General features: G+C 45.8%; 2 protein-coding genes across 7 annotated transcripts; both read left to right on the forward strand.

Moving 5' to 3' along the window:
* Positions 1-3,516: 3,516 nt before the first annotated feature.
* LOC113031036 (lymphocyte cytosolic protein 2-like) lies at positions 3,517-15,796 on the forward strand. 6 transcript variants are annotated; one of them, XM_026182888.1, is made up of 21 exons: positions 3,517-4,131; positions 6,437-6,499; positions 6,579-6,625; positions 6,854-6,919; positions 7,918-7,940; positions 8,446-8,486; positions 8,706-8,886; positions 9,064-9,137; positions 9,254-9,314; positions 9,418-9,495; positions 9,672-9,694; positions 9,910-9,929; positions 11,863-11,958; positions 12,096-12,114; positions 12,500-12,512; positions 12,626-12,701; positions 12,831-12,862; positions 13,385-13,443; positions 13,861-13,935; positions 14,077-14,226; positions 15,176-15,796. In XM_026182888.1, exons 1-21 carry the CDS (start codon positions 4,054-4,056, stop codon positions 15,323-15,325), a joined length of 1,425 nt encoding a protein of 474 aa, XP_026038673.1. In that variant the 5' UTR covers positions 3,517-4,053; the 3' UTR covers positions 15,326-15,796. The 6 variants fall into 6 exon arrangements, with proteins under 6 accessions (XP_026038673.1, XP_026038674.1, XP_026038671.1 ...); XM_026182889.1 differs by having other exon boundaries at positions 12,099-12,114; XM_026182886.1 differs by having other exon boundaries at positions 9,257-9,314; positions 12,497-12,512.
* A 5,419-nt stretch (positions 15,797-21,215) lies between these two features.
* LOC113031043 (forkhead box protein I2-like) lies at positions 21,216-22,745 on the forward strand. Its single transcript, XM_026182899.1, has 2 exons — positions 21,216-21,860; positions 22,010-22,745. Exons 1-2 carry the CDS (start codon positions 21,338-21,340, stop codon positions 22,657-22,659), a joined length of 1,173 nt encoding a protein of 390 aa, XP_026038684.1. The 5' UTR covers positions 21,216-21,337; the 3' UTR covers positions 22,660-22,745.
* Positions 22,746-27,355: the final 4,610 nt, after the last annotated feature.

The raw sequence follows: 27,355 nt of genomic DNA on the forward strand, positions 1-27,355 counted from the left end.
ACAACATCTGCAACCAAAAACAACATCTGCAACCAAAAACATCTGCAACTAAACACAACATCTGCAACTAAACACAACATCTGCAACCAAAAACAACATCTGCAACCAAAAACACAACATCTGCAACTAAACATAACATCTGCAACCAAAAACACAACATCTGCAACCAAAAACACAACATCTGCAACCAAAAACACAACATCTGCAACCAAAAACAACATCTGCAACCAAACACAACATCTGCAACTAAACACAACATCTGCAACCAAACACAACATCTGCAACCAAACATAAAACTGCAACTAAACATAAAACTGCAACCAAACACGACATCTGCAACCAAACACGACATCTGCAACCAAAAACACAACATCTGCAACTAAACACAACATCTGCAACTAAACATAACATCTGCAACTAAACACGACATCTGCAACCAAACACGACATCTGCAACCAAAAACACGACATCTGCAACCAAAAACACGACATCTGCAACCAAACACGACATCTGCAACCAAAAACACGACATCTGCAACCAAAAACACGACATCTGCAACCAAAAACACGACATCTGCAACTAAACACAACATCTGCAACCAAACACGACATCTGCAACCAAACACGACATCTGCAACCAAAAACAACATCTGCAACCAAAAACAACATCTGCAACCAAACACAACATCTGCAACCAAAAACAACATCTGCAACCAAAAACAACATCTGCAACCAAAAACACGACATCTGCAACTAAACACAGCAACATGTGTTTGCAGATGTTGTGTTTTGGTGTTTTTGTTTGTTTGTGACTCATTTGTCATTTTTTAAAAATAAAGTAATTAAACAAACAAATAAACGCTGTTGCTTCCTGAAATGGTCCAATCAGGAGCCAGAAGGCTGTAATGGAGGCGGGGTTTTGTTTTTCACGCTGCAGCGAGCCGTTACCGTCAGCTGCCACCGCCTCGTTTACATGTCTGCTCTCCCATCATGCACCTCTGCCATGGTGCTGCATGCTCCTGAGTCACTGAACCATGTGACCTCAGGGAAGGAGGAGGTAGCAGACGAGGGGCTTTCCTGAGCTAAACTTAGTGTGAAGAAGTGAAACATGAGCGCATCCATCACTCCATCCTTCTCTCCAGTTTGTATGGAGACACATTAGTGCCAAAGCATCCATGAGTCCAATGATCTGAGTTTAAACGACTCAGGTGAGACTTCAAAGTGGGACGATGTGTTTCTGAGTTTATCGTTTCGTTTAAAACTGACGTTTTAAAACATCATCCGTGTCATCGCAGCGGCTCGCCCTCTGTGTTTGCTCTTTCATATAAAATCAAATGTTGGGCCTGTGATAAATAAGCTCTTATAATAGAATAGAATAGAATAGAATAGAATAGAATTCAACTTTATTGTCATTGCACATGCACAGGTACAGGGCAACGAAATGCAGTTTGCATCCATCCAGAAGTGCTTTAGTGATATAGATATATTACAATATATATTAGCAATAATATAGATATGTGAGTATATTACAGAAATGGGTCTATTATGGTATGTTATAATGTACACGGTATGAAGTATGTTGTGAATATTCTATAACTATAAGTATGTACAGGCTGTAGTGAGTACAAGCTATGTACAGGATATGAACAGGATATAAATATGAAAAACTATACAGAATATGAAATAAATAACTTTACAGAATCTGAGATATACAGTTATACAGAAATGGGAACTATGCAAGTTGTAAACAGTTGTAGGATTAAAGATTATCGAATGTACAGAATGATTATTTACACAGAGCTATACAGTAGTGCAGTTAAGATAAGTGAGGGTGTAGATAGTTTCTACAGAGGCTATATAAAGTGCTAGTGGTTGTGAGTGGTGGTTCAGTCCATGTTATTATTGTGTTTGAGGGTACAGTTGTCCATTGTGGGTGTGTGTATGTTCAGTCCATGAGTTAACGTGGGTCAGATGTCAGGAGGCAGAGTTCAGGAGTCTGACAGCTGTGGGGAAGAAGCTGTTCCGGTACCTGGTGGTCTTAGTCCGGAGGCTCCTGTAGCGCCTCCCAGAGGGCAGGAGGGTGAAGAGTCCATGTGATGGGTGACTGGGGTCTTTGGTGATTTTCCCCGCCCTTTTCAGACACCGCTTCCTGTAGATGTCTTTTATGGCAGGAAGTGGTGCTCCGGCGATGCGCTGGGCAGTTTTCACGACCCTCTGCAACGCCTTCCGGTCCGAGGCAGAGCAGTTCCCGTACCAGACTGTTATACAGTTGGTCAGGATGCTCTCGATGGTGCAACGATAGAAGTTCACCAGGATGTCTGAGGACAGGTGGTTCTTCCTCAGAGTCCTCAAGAAGAAGAGGCGCTGGTGAGCCTTCTTGACCAGCTTGGAGCAGTTGGTCGTCCAGGTGAGATCCTCGGAGATGTGGACTCCCAGGAACTTGAAGCTGCTCACACGATCCACAGCCGTCCCCTTAATGTGGATGGGTGGATGTGGGTCAGCATTCCTCCTGTAGTCCACGATGAGCTCCTTGGTCTTCTCGGTGTTAAGCAGCAGGTTGTTTCTGTCGCACCACTCAGCCAGACGATCCACCTCCTCCCTGTGGTTGGCCTCATCGTTGTCACTGATGAGGCCAACCACAGGTCCAACAACGTGGGACAGGTCCGTGTGTCCCCTCTCCTGCGCTGCAGGTTAACATCGTCCTGCTCAAACATGAAGGCCACACAGAGCTGCAGGCTTTGACCTGAGCCCTGAGAATGAGCCGGACGCTCCCTGCCCTCTTCAGTCTGACGGCGCGGCATCCTTGATTGGCTGGGACGGACCACCTCCATTGTGGTGGAGCTGTAACCTGCACGTGTGGACGGCACGTCCAGCAGGTTTCAGGGAGTGTTCCTGAGACTCATCTGCTGAAGCTCACGGTCATCGGCCTCGTCCCACAGAGCGTCCTCCAGCTTCTCTGAGAACGCTGATGAACTGTTCACGGTGAGGAACATGATTCATGTTGGTGAAGCTCTGCCTCTCTGAGAACCTCTTTTTATCCTCGATCATGTGACCGAGCTGCTGACAGGTCACATGATCAGCTGGTAAATCTTCCTCCGCTTCTTCAGCACGAGCTTTTCTGAGATGGCTCATTCTCTCACTTTAATCTTTTGTTTTCTGTGTTCGATCACGAATAAAATATGAGCTCCTGTTTTCGTCCCGACTTTTTCAGGTTTGCTCTGAGCGGTGCAGTTCCTCTGACGTCCAGCAGAGGCAGCAGTGAGCCCGTCCCCATAGACCCCCATGTTAAACAGCAGATGTAAACATTTCACAGCCCGATACACAAACTGTTTTGGTAAACAATACTTTTACTTTGAATACTTGGAGTACATTTTTCAGAATGTGCAGAGGTGGCTTGACTGCACAGATGCATGCTGGGTAACGACCCTGGCCTTCGGCACTGATGGAGGCCCTCCATCGGGCTGACCCGGGGTCGGGGCAGTGCCAGCTGATCCGGGGTTCGTTTGTTCCTCTGTTTGGCATTTCAACAGCGTCGCTGCAGCGAGTGGGTGCAGCTGCAGACGCTGTTCCGCTCTGTGGTCAGACGGGGGGTGGGGGTGATGCTGCCTTCATCCATCCCCCACTTCACTTCCTCTCAGAGAGAGAGAGAGAGAGAGGAAAGAGAGACGCAGAGAGAGAGACTGAAGGAGTGGAGGAGGAGGAAGCCATTTTGGGCCCGGGTGACATGTCTGCCTGCTCTTTGCTGCCTGCGCTGCCGGACGGACGCTCGCGCAGTTAGACCGGACGACTCGGTTTGGGGAAGTAAAAGCTGAGACGCTCGCAGCTCTTTGCTTTTCTGTCTTTCAGAGACGTCTGAGTCTTCACAGGAAGAGGCGGCGAGGCCCGTTAGTCAGACTGCGGGCTGAAGGAGAACAACGGCGCAGAAACTACGAGCCCGATCACTTCCTCAGAGGACGAGAAGCGAGCTCAAAGATCGCCTCTTTCTCTCAGATGTTAGCGTGCTCTGGGTCTGACAGCAGCCGGGCTGACGTCGTGCCTTTGAGCATCGAGCAGGATGAGTTCGGACCGCGTGCCGTCCAGGTCGGACATGATGGGGTGGAACCCGCAGCAGCTGGCGGACTACCTGAGAAGGGTGAGGCCTCCGTCCGTACTGTTTGTGCGTCCTCGTGTACGTCCTCGTTTTCAGCTCCTCGGGATCCTCCGAGCGGCGGGGTCAGCTGACTCATGCTCAGACGGCGCCGTGAACCAAACCGAACGTTAGTGAGCAGCAGCTCACCTCAGAGGCTCAGGTGAGCTGCTGCACCTGCCCGACACGGAGCTCGATGAGACGTGGTGACCGCAGCTTCGGTGTTTGATGCCCTGTGTTTGAAACATTGGCGTAGCGTGCTGATCAACAACACTTCAGTAAAGCTCTGGCTCGCTGTTAGTGCAGTGACCTCACTGATGATGTCATTCAAAATGCAGAGGTGCAGTTCAGACGGTCAGTCAAACAATGGTAATAATGCAAACTTTCATGCGATCAGACGTGCAGCCAGCTTCATGTGTCAGCCCGATGCTTCTGGTGCTTTGTGCATCTGTAGTTAAAGGCTGGACTGAGTAACTGTCGTCGGCTCTGCCACAGCGTGATTGCGTACAGCTTTCCTGCTGATCGCAGGGATGGTGACATTTTTCTGCAGAAGTTCAAACGCTGTGACGTAACGACTCAGAGAAGTTTAACGAGGAAGTGTTTGTGATGCGCTTGGATAAAAGTCCCCGAGAACAAGGACAAAGGCAGCCGGGTGTCAGTTACACTTCAGAAGCAGCAGCGTTAGCCGTTAGCTGCTCGCGTCTGAAGGCGGCTGCATGAAGAGGAGTGAGATGTGACAAACTGCCGGGTTTCCCCTTCCTGTGCATCTCTTATAATCTAAACAGTTCGTCTTACTTTAACAGACTTTAACATCTGATCACGTCTGATTATTTTTAGGTCACTGAGCAGCAGTTTGATGGTGCAAAGTATCGGAGCAGACAGGTGGAGCAGATGAAAGCTGTACGTCGGCACAGAGCCGCAGGAAGTGTCGTTATTTTCCATTTGGGGTTTGATGGGGTTATTTAAGGCCTACGGTGTTTCAGCATGCGTGCTCGGAGGCAAGAATAGCAACATGTGGGAGATAATAACTGTAACTTGTTACAGACGCGGCCAAACATTCAAATCATGGGGTGAACTTCTGTAGAAGAAATCCCTGTGGGCTTATTTTCACTCTGAATGTCTCCTCACTGATCTCTGCACAACAAGCCTGCGGGACGTTCGCTCAGCGGAGACGCTTCAGTCCCGTGCAGATCGTCCACCCCAGCATCCTCCTCTGTCACACGCTGTTCATGTCCTCCTTTGCTACATCCATGAACCTCCTCTGAGCTTCTTCCAAACCACCTCAGCCTCTCTGACTCTGATGCACTCGTCCCATATCTCCATCTTCCACCTACTCCACCCTATCTGCACTCTGTGCTTCATCAGCATAAAAGACTGGCTCTATCAGCGCGACACAAAGTTTCCGAGCGATTCTTTTATAGCGTCTGATGTCAGAGGCTTTTAATGATTGGTGGATGCAACCCACAGACTCCTTTACCACTCAGGCTGCATCGTGTTCATTTATCAAATCTGTTCAAACGTGGGCTCGTTCTGCACCAAGAAGAAGAATCGTCATGACAACACGAAACGTGGAAAAGAGGCCGATGCCTGTTTGTGTCGAACCTCAGACCAGCTCTGTGAGCTCATCTCACTGATGCTGACGAGTCGCTCGTGCTTGGCTATGTTTTGAGAATCAGCAGGAAATCTGAGGAAGTCTGTGTGGGACAAAATGACGCTAACGCTTCAGTCCCGTCCATAAGCAGTTACAGCTGAAAGTCTGGAGCGAGGCGGTGTGGCCAGCAACTGTGACATCAGAAACCGATTCTTATCTTTGCTTTGCGTCACTGCGTGTGTGTGAAATGCACTATACACAGGTACACACACACACAGGTCTTTATCACCAGCTTCCACATTTATTTATAGTTTTCCCAGGTTATGATATGAACACAGTCTGACAGCTGCCGGTCCCAGCTGATTCCCCCCCCCCCCCTGCTCCTCTCTGTCTCACTATAAAAAGGGAAGGAAACCATTATCAGTCCAAATCGCCATCAGCTGTTCTCACCGGCATCTCCAGCACCGCCGCGTTGAGCCCACTGCACCACTCCTCCCCTGCAGCCGTGCCCGGGACCACACCTCCGCCACAGTGTGTTAGTTTAGATGTTTCACATTCGCAGAATCGTCTGCGGAGAACATCACGTCCATACGTGAGGAAGAATCGGTATTTCCTGGAAGACAGAAAAGAATCGAATAAGAAACAGTGATAATAAAACAATAATAATAAATAGATGTGTTCATATTTGAATGATATGTCCCTGTGACGTCCCTGTTGCAGATGAATCTGTCCGGCTGTGACAAAGTCGTGCTGAAGCACTCCATCTCTGGTTCCAGATTTGTGGTGAGTTCAACTCAAGAAAATAAAACTGGAAAAGGAAAGAAGGGTGTAGGGAAGGATGTGACCCTGTTTGTTTTTGCAGAATCTGAGCGACAACGACCTCCAGAAATTCCCTAAACTTCATACTCCGTGAGTACTGCCCCCTGCTGCTGCGCTGTGGTACTGCAGTCGGCCTGGGCCACAGCTTTGATTGAGAGACATTTTACTGGATCAGTACTGTTAACAGAAAGTCTTCACTTGTAACCAAAGCTGGTGTTTGATGTTAGATGTGCTGATTATGTGGTATAGTCTGAACGCTGAGGGAGACCCAGGCGAGGGTTAACCACACTGTGACGTCATGTATCCATGTCTCTGCAGGATGATCTCCAAACTCAACAGTGAAATCAACAAGAAGGAGAAGAGGGGAGGCTTCTTTATTAAAAAGTACGTTCATGTTCTGCTTATAACAACAGCCTGTGCTTTAATCGTGGCAATGAAACGACAGTCTGGTAACCACTGGTGTCTCCTATACATCTGTTCAAGCACAAAGTCCAGATAGGGCCAGAATACTGTTGGACTGTGTTCATAGAAGAACCTGTATCTTATTCTGAAAGGCTCGCTCATGGAGCACGCCAGCAGACAGTGAAGGTTGATTCACACAAACCGTTTTCTGAGAAACGCATCACCTCATGTTAATCGCAAAATTCATGTTGCGTTGCTAAGCAATGGCTAGCTGGCTAACGTTAGCTTATTTGCTTGCTAGCTTTATTGCTGGTAAAACACTGTCTGAATTAGTGACTGACCGACCTGTCAAACTACTTTAGCAGCTAAAATGATCGTAACGTTAAATAAGGGTCGATTTTAGCATCACATGTCTGAACAAACAACCACCTGAAACGCCTCCGGGCACTGATTTGTTGTTAATGATTTCAAAGATTTATCAAGACTTTGCTGAGTACATGAAACTGATGCAGACTCTGAGCAGCACGCTGACGTTAGCTCGCTGGTTGCTGTTATAATGTGGTTTGTGTGAAATTGTTTGCTGAATGGTGCGAGCCAACATTTCATGCTAGCTGTCGTCTGTCTTAGAGGCACACGCTGTACTGGGAGCTCTGTCACGGCCAGCTTATTTATACGAATAACAACATACAGACTCACGTTTCTTTATATTAGAGTTTATCTCTAAGTGAAGTCTAAAAGGGAAAGTTGACTTCTGTTGTTGCTTAAAGACTGTTTTTCTGGATGTTTGCTTGATAAAACTTAAATTAGCATCAGAAGAAGGTGCTAAAACTTTTACAGTTGATTCATAAAAGAGCTTTGTTCGTGTTTCCTGCACACTGTTTTTTGTCTTTGTGGTTATTTTACATCTATTTAAAAACATCACCTGAGCAGTGCTGAGGTTTGACTCAGCTCTGACTTTCTCACACCTTTTTTTCTCACAGGACGTCCAAATATCAAGAACCAGGTAAGAATTTATTAATGTTTAATGTTTCTACACAGAGCCATGGATGGTTTGAATAATCGTCGCATGTATTAGTTGTTTCAGAATAAAATCCTTTGTAATGTGGTGGAATTTTCAGTGTAGTTTCCATCAGACTGCGTTCACCTCCGTCACACCAGATCAGAGTTCCTGATATGTGAAACTTAAACATAACGTTGGGTGTGCTGCCGTTTTACGGGGACTTTCCAATCGAACAGAAGCAGGAAGTGTTTGTGATGAAGTGTAAATATTTTATTTTGACAAAGCTGGAATAAAAATTCACAGGAAATAGAAACAACAATAAAAACAGGTTAGCATTATCACATAGTTTCGCGATGATGAGTAAGGATCTGTAATAGATATTTACCTAATTGCAGTATTATTACGAAGTCTGAAAGCTCGTCGTGTCGTCAGTGATTTGAGTCTCTGTGATTATTTCTTCGTCACATCTGGAAACACAGATGTTAACCTGCTGCTTTCTCCTCTGCAGAAATCAACTCTGAGCCTCAGGGATGGGGCGAAGACGAGTTTGTGAGTTTATCGATTTATTTACTGAATAAAAACAAAATTCATGATGTCGCAAACACCATAAAATACACATGAGAGCGATGACAGAGGTGACATTAGATAGAACACATAAATAATAATTACACAAAGATGATTCATTATTGTACACATTTACATTTTAAAGGATATACATGTGTTAGACGTCCACCCAACACAAGCTTCTCTCTGCGTTTCCTCGGTCAGGACGATGAATTTGACGATGACTACGAGAGTCCGTACAGCGACGATGACGGCAGCGGGGGAGACTACGAGTCCCCAAACGATGACCAGGACGCGGGTAACGATTACGAGCCGCCTCCTTCTGAACCCGCAGAGGACCACAAGCTGTGCCCCCCCCGGCCCATCGGGGACGGGGATTACATTGGTACCCTCATTAGTTCACACACGCCAGAAAATATTACCATCGAATCATCATTTGGGTCATTTCTGACTCCAGACGCAGTCGAGTTTGTTTCAGTGTTTGTAACAGAGATGAAAATAACGACCAAACACGCTTTATAAATGTGTGTGTGTGTGTGTGTGTGTGTGTGTGTGTGTGTAGACAACCATGTGTCCCGAGGTCAGCCCCCCGCTGTGTCTCCCCGCCCCCCCGTCTCTACGCCACCATCTCGGATGGTGAGTCAAGCTTATCGTAGTACCGAGTGTCTCCACAGAGGGCGCCACACATACTTTAGAATAGTTTAAGTATTTGCTAAGTGTGTCTGTGTGTGTTTGCGTGTGTGTTATCAAAGCAGCCCATGGACGCTCGCAGAGACCCCTCCCCTCATTGTGGTCCACGACCTCCTGGAAAGCGTGAGTAACTTCCTGCAAACACGCTGATCACATGACATCTTCTCAGGTCATGTGATTCCTCTGGGCTCCTTGTTAAAGCTGCTCTTCATGTGTTTGTGTTCAGTGCCTCCTGAGCCACCGCAGGTCTTTCGTCACATCAAACCAGGCAGAGGTCCAGGATCCAACTCGTCCCCCATCAGAGGTAAATGACCTCACCTGATCTCGGCCCGCTGACTCACCTGTGCAGGCCGACAGGGCTGGAGGAAATCCCTCCCACGGTGGCCTGTCCCACCGAAACATAAAGAAAAACAAACAACACGACTGAACTTTATGTTTGGAATCAAACTGTGAATGACGTTTGTTTTATCATCGTCACAGGACCGAACAACACGCGCGACAAGGTGAGTTTACAAAACACTTTGTACACATGACAAACCAGAAAAACAACACACGGATGAAGAGTTAGACCCGAGCAGCTCCACACGTCGCACGCTAACGTCGCACGCTAACGTCGCACGCTAACGTCGCACGCTAACGTCGCACGCTAACTCTGATCTAATGTTTCACTATGTTCATATTCAAACATTTACTCTCATTCATTTTCTGCTTATTGCAGCCGGGCGGACAACCTTGGAGGTGTGTACACACACACACACACACACACACACACACACACACAGACACACACACACAGACACACACACACAGACAGACAGACACACACACACAGACACACACAGACACACACAGACACAGACACACACAGACACACACACACACACACACACACACACACACACACAGACACAGACACACACACACAGACACACACACACACACACAGACACACGCACACACACACACACACACAGGCGCACACACACACACAGACACACACACACACACACACACACACACACACACACACACACACACACACACACACACACACACACACACACAGACACACACACACACACACTCACAGACACACACACACACACACACACTCACAGACACACACACACACTCACAGACACAGACACACAGACACACACACACACACACACACTCACAGACACACACACACACACACAGACACACACACACACACAGACACACACACACACTCACAGACACACACACACACTCACAGACACACACACACACACACACACACACACTCACAGACACACACACACACACACTCACAGACACACACACACACACACACACACACACACACACACACACACACACTCACAGACACACACACACACACACTCACAGACACACACACACACACACACTCACAGACACACACACACACACACACACAGACACACACACTCTTCTACGTTCAGTTTTCAGTAATTCTTTAATCTTTTCATAGATTGTAAATAAGCAGATTTATACTTTTAACGTCTTTTACGAAGAATAAACATGCGTAGCTCCTGTCCTATGCTAAGGTAATAAGACAGTAAGTGTATACATCTGTGTACACTGACTACAGCGCCGTGTGAGGATTTCCATCTCGGCGCCCCAACTCAGGGTTAGCTTCATCCTCTGTGGCAGCTCTGCCGTGGGGTGTACCACAGGGATCTATTATTGGACCACTCCTGTTTTCATTGTATCTCCTGCTACTGGGTGCGATCTTCTGAAAACACAACATTTCATCTATACGCGGACGACTGGCAGCTTTGTCGTCTCTGTGGGTCTGCTGCCTGATTGTCTCAGTCATGTTAAGTCACGGAGGCTCTAAATGTTTACATTTTAATGAACGTAAAATGAATTTTATCCAGTCCCAGTCGTTCCTCAACTCTCACCCCAACCAATCACAGCAGATGGCCCCGCCCCTCCCTGAGCCTGGTTCTGCCGGAGGTTTCTTCCTGTTAAAAGGGAGTTTTTCCTTCCCACTGTTGCCAAAGTGCTGCTCATAGGGGGTCATATGATTGTTGGGTTTTTCTCTGTTTGTATTATTGTAGGATCTACTGTGCAATATAAAGCGCCTTGAGGCGACTGTTGTGATTGGGCGCTATATAAATAAAGTTAAATTGAATTCCTCTGGTACCCCAGATGTTGACTCTGCTGCACTGACCCTGAAGAGCTCAGTTACTAATCTTGGGGTAAAAATCGACTCTGCGCTTAGTTTTGATGGCAGTGATGAAATCTTGATTCTATCACCTCAGACGTTTGTGGAGGGTCGAGCCTTTTCTCTCCAGGCTTTTGTAACCTGCCAGGTCTCTCTGTCACGCCCACAGCTGGTTTTAACTGGTAAAAGAACATCTGAGCACCTCCTTACACTGGCTTCAAATTCAATTTAAAATCCTTTTACTGGGTTTTAAATCCTTAAACGCTCTGCTCCTGTATATTTACCCCCCCTCGTTCACGCCGGTCAGCTGTTGCCGCTACATCACAGCTGAAATTGAAGCTTTGGATCTTCCTCTTCACATCAGGCAGTCTACCTCAGTGCTGGTCTTTATTCGCTGACTTGTTATTTATTGTTATTGTGTTTGTTACTGTCATGTTTGTGCTGTGTAAATAAATGTTGGTGTGTTGGTGCACGCAGGCCACCGCAGGAGGATCCGCCCACCTTTACCAAACCACCTCTGCCCTCCACCAACATCAACAGGAGCAACTCCTCCGCCCACCTCTCACCCAGCAGGTATCACCTGAAGATAAACGATTCACTTTGATGTTTACAGTTTATTTAATTCAACGTTTATTTGTAGCAAAATATTTTTATTTAACAGCTGAAGGACGATGTTTGAAAAATAGTCACGTTTGGTTTGTTTGTTTCAGCAGGACGGAGAGGAGACCGGTACGACACACACACACACACACACACACACACACACACACACACACACACACACAGACACACACACAGACACACACACACACACACACACACACACACACACACACACACACACACAGACACACACACACACACACACACAGACACACACACAGACACACACACACACACACACACACACACACACACACACACACAGACGTAAATATAGTTTATTTATTTACTGTCACCAGGTTTAATATCTCTGGTTAAACAAATGAACATTTTAAATCGTGTTTCTCTGAGTTAGATGAAGACATATGTTTGTATTCATGTCCTCGTCTGAGGTTTGTAACATTGGGAAATAAAAGTTAAATTCTTGTGTTTTTCTTTTTTTCCTCAGCAGCTGCCAGACGAAGGTGAGGTTTATTCATTTTTTCCAGATTTACTTCCTAAATAAAAAAACATTAAACTTTGTTACTTGTTTAAAACGTGTGTGTTTAAATCTGTTCTCGCTGTTTTTCCCCTTCAGTGTCAAACAGCAACACTTTCCCCCTTAGCAAGCCTCTCCGGCCCGGACCCCCGGGCCCTCCCACTGGAGACAAAATGTGAGTGACCGTTAGACCATAAGATTTCTGTTTGTGGTGGTTTACAAAAACACAAACCTTTACAAGTTTAATTTTAAGTGAAAAATAGAGAATATTTCATGGTAAACTTATTTTTATTGTTTTTAACAGGACTGGATCGCTGCCACACAAACTGCAACCTCGTAAGAAGAAAATTCGTTTGACATTTTGTGAAATACACTTTTTCTCAGAGTGTAAATACATCTGTCCTTTCACAATAAAACTCCAGAAATCGATTTGAAACCAGTGAAAAGGTTTAAAATGCCTCTGTGAGCGTGCTCAGTTTGTCCAGCAGACCAGAGATGAAACAGCTTTAATGATTCATACATTAGAATAAACAGATTTATGAATAACAGCACAAATTTATACAAAATGATTTCTTAAAAGTTAAATCAACATGGAACTGCACTGATGTCCAGCAGGGGGCGACTGCTCTTTTAAATAAAATATTTGACTATGGCTCCATCAGAGTCACAGTTGAAACACACAGTGGGTGAAAAGGTCATGTGAGGTTAGCTGTGGGTTGGTTTGGGCCGTGGTTTGGTTGAGTCCTCAGGACATAGAATAGAATAGAGTAGAATAGCCCTTTATTGTCTTTGCACATAGACATGATAAATGAATGTAAAGTGATGGTAGTGTGATTGTGTGTTTTTGTGGTGTTGCAGCGATGCCGTCGGGCAGACAGTCAGTTCGTCCTCCTCCATCTGCAGCAGGATACACACAGGTAACACTAAAATACACACGCGCTTGTCTTTGTGACACGTGGGCACCGTGGGTCACATAAACATTATGAGGTCCATACTGATCAGAACCTTTTAAAGAGGAGCAGCATGAATTACTGACCCACGGTCAGTACTGCACACAGAGGAAGTGTTTCACAATAAAAGCTTCATCAAGAAATGACGGTTTCTATCAGACAGTTTTTAATTTAAAATACAGGAAACGGCACAGATGTTTTTGTTTGTATTTGATTTAATATATGTACTTTTAACGACAACAACAACAATAATAATAATTACAACATTGTTCTGGGTGATGTTCTTCAGTGTGAACAGCAGGTGGTGCTGTTTCCTTTGTCTTTGCTGAAACACACACAGAGCTCGTCATCAGAGGGTTTATTACTGTGCGTGTCTGTGTGCAGGAGCTGGACCCTCGCTGGTATGTGGGTAAAGTGACCCGAGGTCAGGCTGAAGGATGTCTGAAACGAGTCCGCAAGGTACCAGGAACAGAGCGTCATAATAAAAGTTTCTGTTATTCAGGCTTCAAACTTGTTTATCAGGACTCAGTGGAGCAGCAGTCACATACCCAGCATGCTAACACTGTGGTCTAAACATTTTAAATCCTGTGTCTCATCTAGGATGGGGCGTACCTGGTGAGGGACAGCACCCGGCAGCAGGCGAACCAGCCCTTCACCCTGATGGTCTACTACCAGGACAAAGTCTACAACATCCAGATCAGGCAGCAGAACCAGCAGTTCGTGCTGGGAACCGGACTCAAAGTCCAGGAGGTAAAATCCTGGATTCTTCAGTCATACAGCCAACATGTCTGTTTACTTCAGGCTTTCTTATTCACGTTTGCAGCAGATTTCAGTGTTCAGGGCACTTTAATCAGCTACAGAGGTTTTCCACATGATGTCATGTGCAGCTCACTCAAGAGCTGTCCGCCATATTGGACCTGACAAGGAGTTTTGATCACGTCCAATCACTACATACGTGAAATCATCACTACTTTTTGTCCCATCACAACAGATACAAGCATCAGATAAACTGTGTGACTGCATCTGTTTCAACTTTTTTATAGTTTCCTTTTCTGTCTCATCATCTTCATCAGCCTCCTCCAGGACCACCCTCCTCCTCCTCACCTGAACTTAGGCTTCTGACATGACAAATCAATCTTGTCTGTTATCACAGTGTAGACATGCGACCCTCCGTCTCTGGACAGCTGACAAGAGACGACTAAACAACATCATAACGTTACAAGCTAACATCACGGCAGCTAACATTACACTAAAGCTTAAACTGTGGCGAAGCTTACATGTGCTAACAGTAGCTAAGAGTAGCTAGCAGCAGCACCTACGGGCAGAGACACACAATGCTCGGACACAAGTCACTACATGTTGTTCTCTGTGTGATTGTGTATGTGACAATATAAGTGCACAGAGACGTGTTAACCTGAAAATGTAATAAAGATCAGGGAACCTGAAAGTGACCGTATCCAGTGACTCCAGGTCCAGTTGCTGTGTTTCTTGTAAACACTGAGAAGCATCCAGACTTTTGTTGGCCTTCATAACTCGTCCAGTACAATTTGAGGGGTTGTTGATATAAATGCTGTGATGTCAGAGCGAATACCAAGGTTACCTAACAACATCAGTAAAGTTCCACCTTCAGCGTTCACCTGTAATAACTGTGTTTGACCTGTAGGGGGAGGTGTAATCTAACTGTGTCTTGTATGTCCAGTCCTTCCCGTCAGTCAGTGACATCATCAGCCATTATTCCCAGTCTCCTCTGCTGCTCATCGATGCCAAAAACCGGAGCGCCAGCCAGCAGAACCAGTGCATGCTCTCAGACCCGGCAGGATACTACATGGGTGGCCAGAACTGGTCCTGACCGGACTGAACCGGATCAAACTTGGATCGAAGCGGCACGGCTGAATTTTGCAGCAGAGGGAAACGGTTAGATTTACGATGAATGTTCAAACGCCACTAGCGGCTGTGCTAAACGTCTTCCTGTTTCCAGGAAGGCGTGCTGTGTGGCGCCAGAGGAAAATGTTGGATTTTTGCACATGTTGCTTCAGTTGTTTGTTTGCCTTTTTGTGTTCCTCAGTTTTTACGGGTTTGTGACAAAAAAATGTCCCTTTGAATCTTAAGAAGAGTTCTTAAAAGTTTTAGCTTGTCTTTGGGATTTCTGTCAACACTCGATGACGCTGGGCCAAATCTACAGCGTTCACTTAAAATACTTTCAAACTAAGCCGACTGTTTCTGTCAGAGTTTCCTGTACGTCCTCACCTCCACGTAACCTGTGCTTCACTGTTCACCTGTCTGTCCCAGCTGTCCTCAATAAAACCATCATGTGATGTCATTCGTGTCTGGATTTCTTTAACAAAGCACAAAAACCTTCATCTTTATATTTTTCCGCCTTCTGTATCACCTGATGGTAAAAGACGGAAGCAGCCAATGCTGACGTGCCTTAAACCTGCATTCTTTGTAATGTCCAGCAGGGGGCGACTGTACAAACGTCTGGCCTCTTCTTCAGAGCTGCTTTAATTCTTCATGATTCAGACTCAACACGCTGCAGGAAACATTCATCAGGGCTTTGCTCTATTTAGACATGACATCATCAAGACATCATCACAGCTGCTGCAGATGTGTGGGCTGCATCATGATGACACACCAGCCTGAGACGATCTGAGCTCCCTCTGTGCACTGCGTGCTGGTCTGCAGACCCCGGTGCAGAAGAGCAGCTCTGTGTTCGCAGCTCAAACGTGACGTCGTCGCAGGACCTGGACCCGCGGCGCAGCAGAGCGCGGCGCAGGACGGTGCAGCAGAAATGGAGGAAGAGAAAACATACTCAGTCGTCTGTTCATGTAAATCATTATTTTTAAATTAACGACACACACACAGTATCAAAGCTGTGTGAAGAGTGTGTTCAGACGCAGAGGGTACGAGGAGGGGCGGGTCTGACAGGTTATAAGCCAATGAACACACTGCAGGTAATCATTAGAATGATTTATTGGCCCAAACTGAGCCGACACACACATCATGCCCATATCGTGGTCTAAACCAATCAGAGATAGTCAGGGGCGGGACCTCTCTATTGCCCAAGGTAAGATGTTCAGATATTGGCTGTATCCCAATCCAGGGTCTGCAGCCTGAAAGGCTGCATTTTAATTACGTAACTGCGACAGACGAAGGCTGTCCCAATTCAAAGGCTGCTCGAAATGCGGCCCTCACATGCGTCCTTCATTTCCCTGAATTTTAAGGACGTGGTGGTGTAGACTTCGTGGCCCAACATATCCCAGAATATTGGGAAAAAAACGGCGGATGAGGGGCGCCCGAAGAGTAAACTTTAAGTACTGAATATTTTGTCACTTATTGATGTGCAAATGTTTAATAACGAAGAACATTAAACATTCCTGTTGGCCACATGTCGGCAAAGTCATGTGACGTTAGTGACGTTTGTACTAACTTGGTTTTAAAACCTTTACTTCAAAATATTCGCCGTTCAATAGCTGAGCTTAATCACAGAATGATCAAAGCTCATGTAGAAACAAACAAATGAACACAAGATTGTCTCCTTCATTTCTGTCAAACACAGCTGTATGACACGTTTCCAGCTGTTAGTATCATGGTTGCTAGGCAACCTGGGCAGCGTGACGGAGGCTAGAGCGTCCCATTTCACAAGCCTCGCACTTCCGGCCTTAGCAGTCTTTAAGTACGCGGCCCATGAGGATCGTTGAGGCTGCAGAGCCTGAATTGGGATACAGCCTTTGAGATGTTCAGTTTGAAGCCTTTGAGGCATTTTTAATTTAGACTTTCTTTTTATTTCATATGTCTTGAGATATTTTAAGTTTAAATTTCAGCTCAGTGAAACACTTTAAGCACAAGAACCTTTTCAGTAACGTGTTTTTTGGACTATAAGGTGCAATTAAAATCCTTTCATTTCCTCAAAAGTGCGCCCTATGTATGAATTCTGGTTGTGTTTACTGACCTCGAACTGATTTGATGTGCTACACGGCGCTCAAAGCAGTTAAAATGTTTAGCACGACTTTGCTAAGCTACGAACCCGCAATGCTCGATGGAGCGTTACAGCTACTGTAGTCAGGACCCTCGCGGAGTGATACGTACCGTGCTTCAACATAATATTACTGTACTGTGCGTGCATAAGGAGCCCAAATTGGCTCCTGCTAAGAGACATGGTTACGAAGCTTCAAACTCTATCAGTCGCGCAGCATAATCAGAATCAGAATACTTTATTCATCCCGAGGGAAATTAGGGGTTACAGCAGGCAGCACGCTAATGGCGCATGCGCACTCACAAAGGAACCTTCTGACCAACTTTACACAAACATCACATTGGGCAGACATGTCAGAAGGTAGGCTGATAGGAAAAAACAACGAAAATACACTACATGAGGTAAGAGGAGGAGAAAAAAAAAACTCCACTCAGACTGAGCTCCGGGTGGGAGAACAGTTTGATAACAGAAAAAACACCTCAGCACAAAAAGCACATGACTATCAATACACCATAGAAACACAAGACAAGCAACAGGGGCGGGTAAAGGGTAAGAGAGAGCCGGTGTAGACAGCGCATCCGGTCCTGCAGCATCTGTGCTGGTCCAGTTGACTGCTATCATCCCCGGTAGGGCACAAGCATCGAAGGCGTTGGAAAGGGAGGGGGATGAGTGAGTGCTTATCAGTGTAAGTGTGTGTGCGTGTCCATAGTTTAGCTGAGACAGTGTCCTTCGGCCTATCAGGCTAAGTAAACAGTCCTCCAGCCAATCCAGGTGTCCTTCATGGGGCGGGAAGAATAGTCATCACACAGTCGTTATCAGGGAGTTGTTTTGGTGGGCTCCAGCCTTGGGCCTGCAGCTGGAGCCGTGGTGTCCAAATGTTGAATATTGTTGATTTCTCCTTTGTGAGCAGCTCGAATTCTAGCACTCCGAGGCTGGTCTCTCGATCTCCCGTTGGAGAGTCGCGAGCCTCCCCATGATGGTATCAAACTTCTGTTCCGTGGTGTTGTTAGTCTTTTGATTCTGAGACCTCACAACTGCAGTGATCCGTTCCGCGATGTTTTCCAACTGTCGCTCAAGGGTCTCATTCTGAGCAGGCCTCTCTCTGATGTTTCCCCTCATACGCTCAATGGTGTTGCTTTGAGCCTTCACAGCAGCTGTAAGCGTCTCCAAGGTGTTGACCATATTACGTTCGTTGTGAGAGGTCGCACCTCGTCCCGTCCCGCATGAGAACAGAGCAGCTGTGAGAGAGTTCAGCATGAATGAATCAATGGCGTAAAGTTTGACTATTTTTATAATCCGGTGCCCTAAAAATACGGTAACGTGTAGAAATGAGCTCCAAATAATGAACTTTGTGTTGACAGATTGTTAATCATTCATCAATGTTGTCTGTATGGACAGCAGTTTAAAAAAGTCTACATGTAAAGCTGAAGTGTTCAGTGATGCGGTTGAAAAATTTGGGAGCACCAAAGAGAAAAAGTGCAACTGTGGGAAAACATTAGTCTCGAGCCCTGCAGCTCCCACTGCACCCACAGTCCACAGCAGCTTCTACACCAGCTCCACCATCTAGAAACTTTCTGCTGCCTCCTTTTTCTTTCTGGTCTTTGCGCCGTAAGTCATGTTTTCTCTTCTCGCTGTCTCAGCTTCCACGAGCCTTTCATCGGAGGATCTTCCTCATGGTGCTGAGCTCCTCCACCACGCTGACGGAGTGATCGTGTCCTGCACACGACTCAGTGGGGGTGGGGGGTACACTGTGTCACCATCCACCTGTCAGTCAGAGAGGCCACGCCCCTAATAATGCAAACATGAACCCTAATACAGGTGAGTTATGGAACACAGTTGTTATCCGGTCGTTAAGTGATGACGTGACGAATCCTACTTCCGGGTCTAAAGTAGTCTGCGTTTAATATGGCTTTTGTGTTGTTAACATGCTTAATGTTATGTATTTTCTTCTATTTGATCTCAAAAAGCTCCTAAAACAGTCAGTGATCACTGTTGACCTCCCTCGGCTTTTATTACCGCTAATCATTTATTTAAGCTTCGTTTCTAAAACCTTAGGATGTAACTACAGCCCAGCCCATGCAGCAGTATATGAATGACTAACCTCGTATTGTGGATGGATTATCTCAGTTGTTCTCCTGGCTGAAGTTTGGTCCTTTTACAGCATCCTGCCATGCGATTACATTTGTTCCTGACCACCGAGAACACTCACATTAACTTTTATCGAGTGGAAAAAAAGTTAGCTTGTTTATATGTGCTACGTGACCGCTAGCGACACAGCTATGTTAGCTATGTTAGCTAACATAGCTGTGTCGCTAGCGGTCACGTAGCACATCATTATATACCAGCTAGCCCAACTTCAGTAACCCTACAAACGTCACTGCTGTTTAGTTTTCTGTCTTCATTTATGTTGGAAGTGATAGCAGAGCTGTACGTTTGAATTTGTTTCCAAAACCCTGCAGTCAGGACATGCTATATTGTATTTAGATAGAAGCTAGCGAGCTAACTCCCTGCTAACTTCTAACTCCGTTAAATGTCATAAATTCCGTTTTCATGGATGCCTGGATGTTAAACTCAATTGTTACACCTGGTAGAGCAGAACGCTGATCATTTTAGATGAAAGACTTTAGACAGTTTTCAACTCTCAGTAATGCCACAGTGATCGTTTGATATATGGACCTGCAGCGGAGTTTAGACCCAGACACGGCTAGTGACGTCAGACTGAACAACCGGACAGAAACCAGTTGGTGCATCAGGCTGTAAACAGCTTTATTTGAACTCTGCTGCCTCTGCTGGACGTCGGAGGAACTGCAGGCTCTGACAGGAGGATGGTCACATGACAGCGCAGTCACATGACAGCCATGAGGACAGTTATTACACAAACATGGGCTTAGCTCCGTCCTCATGCATCTGCTCACTCTGAACAAACTCCTTCAGGCTGTAAAGTAACTGAGTAAAGTAGAAAGTTGTGTGTGGCAGCTTTGCAGCATCAGGATCATGACCTCCGTGTTGCTCCATCACTCAGGACTTTGTGATGGAGCTGCTGGACTGAAGCCTCAGACCCGAGCTCGTGTCTGCTGACAGACGATCGTCGGGGCGTCTGCCACAGATCAGCTGAGCAGTTAGAGCCACAGTGAAAACGAGCCCTCGTTGGGAGGCGCGCTGAAGCATTTACATGAGAATGTGAGTTATTTTGATCGGGCCTGCAGACATGCTGACTGTCAGCGTGTCGGGGGACGTCTGCAGAACAAAGGGCTCGGGCGACGCCTCAAACAGCAGCTGCAGAAACGACTCAGGGTCTGTGAGGAGGTGAACGGGCAGGGGTCACAGACACGCTCTTTAGGAACACGACAACGCTTTCAGCATTTTATGGCTTACAAAGTTCATCGAGTGGGAAAGTCACGGTCACAGGAAATCACCGTAAACACACCAATAAACAAATATCAGTGTTTCAGTGTTTGCAGAAGCTGAGTGAGCTTTAACCCTCATCCACAGCCTCACAGGGCCAGCTGTGAACAACAGCAAACAGACATTCAACAAGAAAAAGACTCAGAATTAAGAACTGAAACCATGAACATATTTGAATTTTCAGAGTTTAAAATGTCTCAAATGCAGCTGAAGAAAGCAGCGACGCAGCTGCGATGAAGCTGTGAGATCAGAGCTGCGTCTGTTCCCCTCTGCAGGGTCGAGCTGGTGTCTGCATTCGATCCTCCTGATCTGCCCCAGGGCAACAAGTCAACCTGTTCTTATTCAAATCAGCCCACTCCTCGCGCTCATGCCCCAGCAGCCAATCGGCTCGTACAGGGGGCGGGGCAGCAGGGTATAAGTGTCTCAGGTGAGCAGCAGGTGTATGGAGCAGACAGGTGCAGGCAGACTGGAAGAAGCAGCAGCATGGCGTCCTTTGTGCCGGAGCGTGGCCCGTCCCCCCCCGTCTGCAGACGTTTGCTGCCCCAGCAGGAGCTCCCATCTCTGGGCCTCGACCCGTCCGACTTCAGCCTGTACGGCCCTCTGTCTCCACCTGCGTCCAGCCCATCGGCGTGGCTCCAGCCGGCCCACAGCTGCAGCTTCGCCTCCAGCCTGGACCAGAGCTTCGCCGCAGGATGTGCACCGGGGCTGCCCCCACCCTTCAGGGATTTCCACCCTCATCTCTACGGGCTCCAGAGGAGCATGCCCTGGTTCTCCCAGGACGAGATGCTGAGCTTGGTCCGCCCGCCATACTCTTACTCGGCCCTCATCGCCATGGCAATAAAGAGCGCTCCAGAGCAGCGGCTGACCCTCAGCCAGATCTACCAGTACGTCTCGGACAACTTCCCCTTCTACGGCCGCAGCAAGGCCGGCTGGCAGAACTCCATCCGCCACAACCTGTCGCTCAACGACTGCTTCCAGAAAGTTCCCCGGGACGAGCGCGATCCAGGTGAGGCGAGCACACCTGAGCTCTGAGGCTCTGATTCGTCAGAGACAGGAAGATGTTTTGTGCTTTGTTTCCAGTGTAAACTCAGTTTCTTCATCCAGGTTTTGTCTGAAAAGTTTGATTAACCTTCCTCCTCCTCTTCCTCCCTGCAGGTAAAGGGAACTACTGGACTCTGGACCCGAACTGTGAGAAAATGTTTGACAACGGAAACTTCCGCCGCAAGAGGAAGAGGAAGAACGACTGTGAGACCAATGAGAAGAAATCTTCCTCCTCTTCATCATCACCGTCCTCCTCAGAGCCCAGCCCAAAAATTCCCAGTGTGCACAGCAGCAGCAGTTACAGCACGGAGCCTCCTCCTCTCTCAGACGCTGCGTCCAACCTCAGCAGCTTCCTCTGCCACCTCCAGGACTCCCTCTTCCTCATTCCTCCTCTTCCTCCCTCCTCTGCACCTTACATGAAGTTACCAGAGCAGGCCTTCCCGTCGTCTCAGGGGTACACGTCTTCTTATTCGCCCGGTGCCGTGGTGCCGCAGTGGGACACCAGCTGCTCCTCTCCATCCTTCTACACCTCGCCGCCTCCTCTCTTCTCGTCCTCCCAGGCCAGTCCTTTTAACTTCTGCCCGCTCCCTGACCCTCAGACTGGCTCCCCGTCACTCTACACTGAGCTGCAGACGCCGTCCTGTCCTCACGTGGAGCTCCAGGAGACGCAGCAGCTGCAGCAGCTGCAGGCCCAGAGCCAGCCTCTGTTCTCCGGGGACTTCAGTGACTCTCTGCCCCTCGACTCGCTGGTCCTCCAGCACTGAAACAGACTAGCCTGTCCGCCCTGAAAAGTTTCTTTTTATCTTTTTTATACTTTCACAACTTTAGGATAAGTGAGAAAACGTGTAAATATGAGTGAATGTTGGTGTTTGGAATTAAAAAACCATTTAAGTTTAAAACAATGTTTTTGTTCAATGTCTCCAAACATGTCAATGAAACGTTTAACTGCACAAAAACAGAATTTGTAAAAAGTCACTTTTAAAACCAAAAAGTAAAGAGAAGAAAAGACTTAAGTAAATGAGATTTAATCAGTATCTTAAAATTTTTATCTCTTAAAATAAAAATAACCATAATTAAACTTTTACACTGCATTAAATTATAACTTATTACAGGTTATATTTAAATTATAAGAACAAAAGCAGCTAAGTTTAGCTTTAGCATGAGTTTTGCTGCAGGTTTTTTTTAAAACAATACTGAATAGCTAAACTTCATTGAAGTACAGTAGATGTTTGCTATTCATACAAATTAAAAGGGGGAAATGAATAGCGACGCTTTATTTTAGCTTCTGGTGTTTTTGTGTAGCTAACATTGAATTTATATGAAGCTGATTAGCATCTCTGGGTAACTTTAGCTGCTGAGCTAGTTCTTTAGTTTTAGCGTGTGAGCAGCTGTCTTTGCATAACTTTAGCAATGAAATTAGCATTTAGCTTACAGGTTTTCAATTAGAATGTCTCTATAACATTAGCAGTGTAGCATAGCAGTGTAACTAGCCCCTTTTTATAACTTTAGTTAATGGTTATGTTAGCTGTGCAGTTAGCATATTTAAATGATTATGTTAGCTAGTTTTAGCTGTAAAGATGGCCTCTTTCTATGAGTGTATAAGACGTTAGCATCTTTATGTAGTTTTAGCTTAAAGGTCTGTCTGTTCTTTATCAGCAGCTGTTTAAAATCACACAGTTCTTGAGCAAAAGTCGTCCAGTAAGATTAAGACGAGTCTTTGGAGGTCTGTGGTTCTTTTGGGGTCTTTGGAGTTTTTATACGTTTCTGTTTGGGAGCAGTGTTGCCAACTCCTCAGTAAGGAAAATTGCTATTGGCTGTCCTAAAAGTCGCTAAATGACGACATTGCCTAATTTGCATAATTGCTCATGGCTCTGTAATTGTAACAGACACTGTAGATGAGAGAGATATAACATTGTGGAAGAGACATAAAGTGAGTAAAAAACACCCTAAAAGCATTTAGAATATATTTAAAACCACAAATTAAATTTCTTTTAGCAATTATTGTTTTTTTTAATGTCACAATTCCAACCCTGCGCTTTTATCTGGACTTGGGACTGTGAACACCACAAAAGTGACCCGAAATAGGCACTCTGGTGGAGTTACTTTCCGTGTGTGTGTTTAAGTTTTAAACCTTGTGATCCATAAAATGTAACATTAAAAGAAGAACATTTTTAACCATTAACAATCAGACTGGACATAGCAAGCCTTACCAGAAAGCTTCATTTGAAATCGGATGTACAAGAGGGACTTGAGGCTTTGCGAGGACATCCGATTTCTAAGTTTGCAGTGATGGGAATGATGTATTTTAGTGCACTGATTTATTTTTGACAAAGAAAAATGTACATGAACCGCTGCTCCCACCATGCGTTACAGTTGGGGGGACAGCGGCTTCGCTCATGCGCGATTCATTTGCAGTTTGTACACGTAGGGATGAATATCACCTGCTCTGACAACTGCTGAGGGAGGACTACCTGTGAGCACTTTGGAACGGTCTGAAAACTCGCTAAATAAAGCAACAAAGTCACTAACTTGGCAACACTGTTTGGGAGTCTGTGTTAGCATTAGGGGTTTCTGTAGGTCTCCGTAAAGCACCCCTCCAACAGCCAAACCCATCTGTTCTCTGATAGACCATGTGCACGTTAGCATATGCTACTTCCGGTGCGGAAACTCCTGTGGGGAGCTTTGTTTCCGGTGTCCTATTCACGCCCTGTTTACGGTCTAAAACAAGTTAAGCAAATGAATGAATCAAGCGGCGATTTACATTTCTCTAGATGTCTCGGGCATTTACCCAATATATCTGTAAATGATGTTCATCGACTTGTCGATATTACCCCCGCCTCAGAGCAAAAGAGAAAAGGGATTCAAATGTTATATTTCTCAGCTGTCCCTCGTTTATCGCGGGTGTTATGTTCTAAAAATAACCAGCGAGAGGTGAACTCAAGTAGCCAATTTTATTTTTTGACGGTGCAAATCGTTTCCTGGACATCGTGGACATACAGCACTGCACTTCAGAGTCACACTGCTAGCGATCGATGCAGCGATTCTGTACTGTACAGGAGAGACGTCACGGAGGAGATCGTCTGCAGCGATCAGGACGCAGGACACAATGTGACGTAAAAAACAATAAGCATGCGAACTTGCACTAAAAAATCTGTGAAACAGCGAGGTGAAAGGTGAACTGCGTTATAGCGAGGGACCGCTGTAATTTTGAAGGTAAGTCACAACATACCCTTCGTAAATACTAATGTATAGAAACCCTTACCAGCAATTGTTCATTTTTTGTGTGGCTTTTTTTTCACGGTTTGTTAACATGCTGTGTAGGTGTGTACTTGACTAGCTGATCTCGACATAACGGGAAACATCTGGTTTGACTATTGTTCACCTGTAGTTTGAATGCTGAACATTGGCCTGTTTAAATCACGAGACCAGTCACTATCCGGTTGTTCAGTCTGACGTCACTAGCCGTGTCTGGGTCTAAACTCCGCTGCAGGTCCATATATCAAACGATCACTGTGGCATTACTGAGAGTTGAAAAACTGTCTAAAGTCTTTCATCTTTAATAAAATGATCAGCGTTCTGCTCTACCAGGTGTAACAATTGAGTTTAACATCCAGGCATCCATGAAAACGGAATTTATGACATTTAACGGAGTTAGAAGTTAGCAGGGAGTTAGCTCGCTAGCTTCTATCTAAATACAATATAGCATGTCCTGACTGCGGGGTTTTGGAAACAAATTAAAACGTACAGCTCTGCTATCACTTCCAACATAAATGAAGACAGAAAACTAAACAGCAGTGACGTTTGTAGGGTTACTGAAGTTGGGCTAGCTGGTATATAATGATGTGCTACGTGACCGCTAGCGACACAGCTATGTTAGCTAACATAGCTAACATAGCTGTGTCGCTAGCGGTCACGTAGCACATATAAACAAGCTAACTTTTTTTCCACTCGATAAAAGTTAACGTGAGTGTTCTCGGTGGTCAGGAACAAATGTAATCGCATGGCAGGATGCTGTAAAAGGACCAAACTTCAGCCAGGAGAACAACTGAGATAATCCATCCACAATACGAGGTTAGTCATTCATATACTGCTGCATGGGCTGGGCTGTAGTTACATCCTAAGGTTTTAAAAACTGAGCTTAAATGAATGATTAGCGGTAATAAAAGCCGAGGGAGGTCAACAGTGATCACTGACTGTTTTAGGAGCTTTTTGAGATTAAATAGAAGAAAATACAAAACATTAAACATGTTAACAACACAAAAGCCATATTAAACGCAGACTACTTTAGACCCGCAAGTAGGATTCGTCGCGTCATCACTGAACAACCGGATATAGAGATGTGCTTCTGAATGTGGACGATGTGTCTTCTGCTGCAGTGATGCAGTTCTGCTTGTGTTGAGTGATGTAAACAACTGATCGATCTAAACTCTTTAAACATCAAAACTGATCATTAGACTTTTTATGACACAACAGTGGTGAGTGTTCCCACCTTCTGCTCTTTGTAACTTAACGCGATCTTTCCGTTTTCCAGTTTTGGACATGATTGTGGAGGATATCTTCACAGTAGTGATTGACCGCAAAGTAAAGCTACCGGAAATGTACAACCCCACATCCGGTCTCAAACCAGGAAGTTAGCATTTTCTCGTGCACAGGGTCAATTGGATTGTTAAATTTGTCATTGACTTGACATTGACCAATCAGCTGAAAGGAAGAAAAATCTGGTCAAAATTTGTACTTGCAAGTTGAAATCCACACGCAGCCAGGAAACCTGAGCGCAGTTTTACTTGTAGTTTTTTGCTTTGTAAGCAGACCTTAACAAAAACATTTGTAACTCGTGTAAATATTTTTTACAAACACACAAATCCTCCTCTGTAGCCGGTGCTCTCCTTTGGTTTAGAACCAGTAATAAAAATGTATAAACCTGTCACAGCATCCTGCTGATGTGCACAACTGACAACACAGCAAACGTGTTGTTGTGTTGTCAGGGCTCGTGTTAGCAGCTCACTACAAAGGTCCCACTGGGAATCTGCCATTTTTAGTCAGCATGCATGAAGGTCACAGTTACAGCTTCATGATGAACTTTATCAGAACGAGCTGACGGCCGCGCTGTGTGACTGTTTATGCTTCTTGTTTTGTAGTGAAAATAAATCAGCACAGGTTCAAACGTTGTGACAGGAAACTTCAGCATCATAACCCTAACCCTCCTGGCTCAGCTGTGTACTTGACGTCTCTTCTAAGCAGAAAGGAAGCTCTGAATCAAAAAGGACGACTTCCTGACACAGAGCGGACTTTTAGGTTCTACAGGTCAAAGGTCAGGACAGCGTAAACCTGTTGTATCCGCGGCTGAAGCTCAGACTGAGCTCTCCTGGGACAGCAGGATGCTACCAGGGCGCTTACATTTGGCCCTGCAGTGTTATCCATGTGATATATCACTGTGAGTCCGTGAGCTGCGTCCCCACT

Source organism: Astatotilapia calliptera, chromosome 10, assembly GCF_900246225.1.
Source record: "Astatotilapia calliptera chromosome 10, fAstCal1.2, whole genome shotgun sequence".
Classification (NCBI taxonomy): Eukaryota; Metazoa; Chordata; class Actinopteri; order Cichliformes; family Cichlidae; genus Astatotilapia; species Astatotilapia calliptera.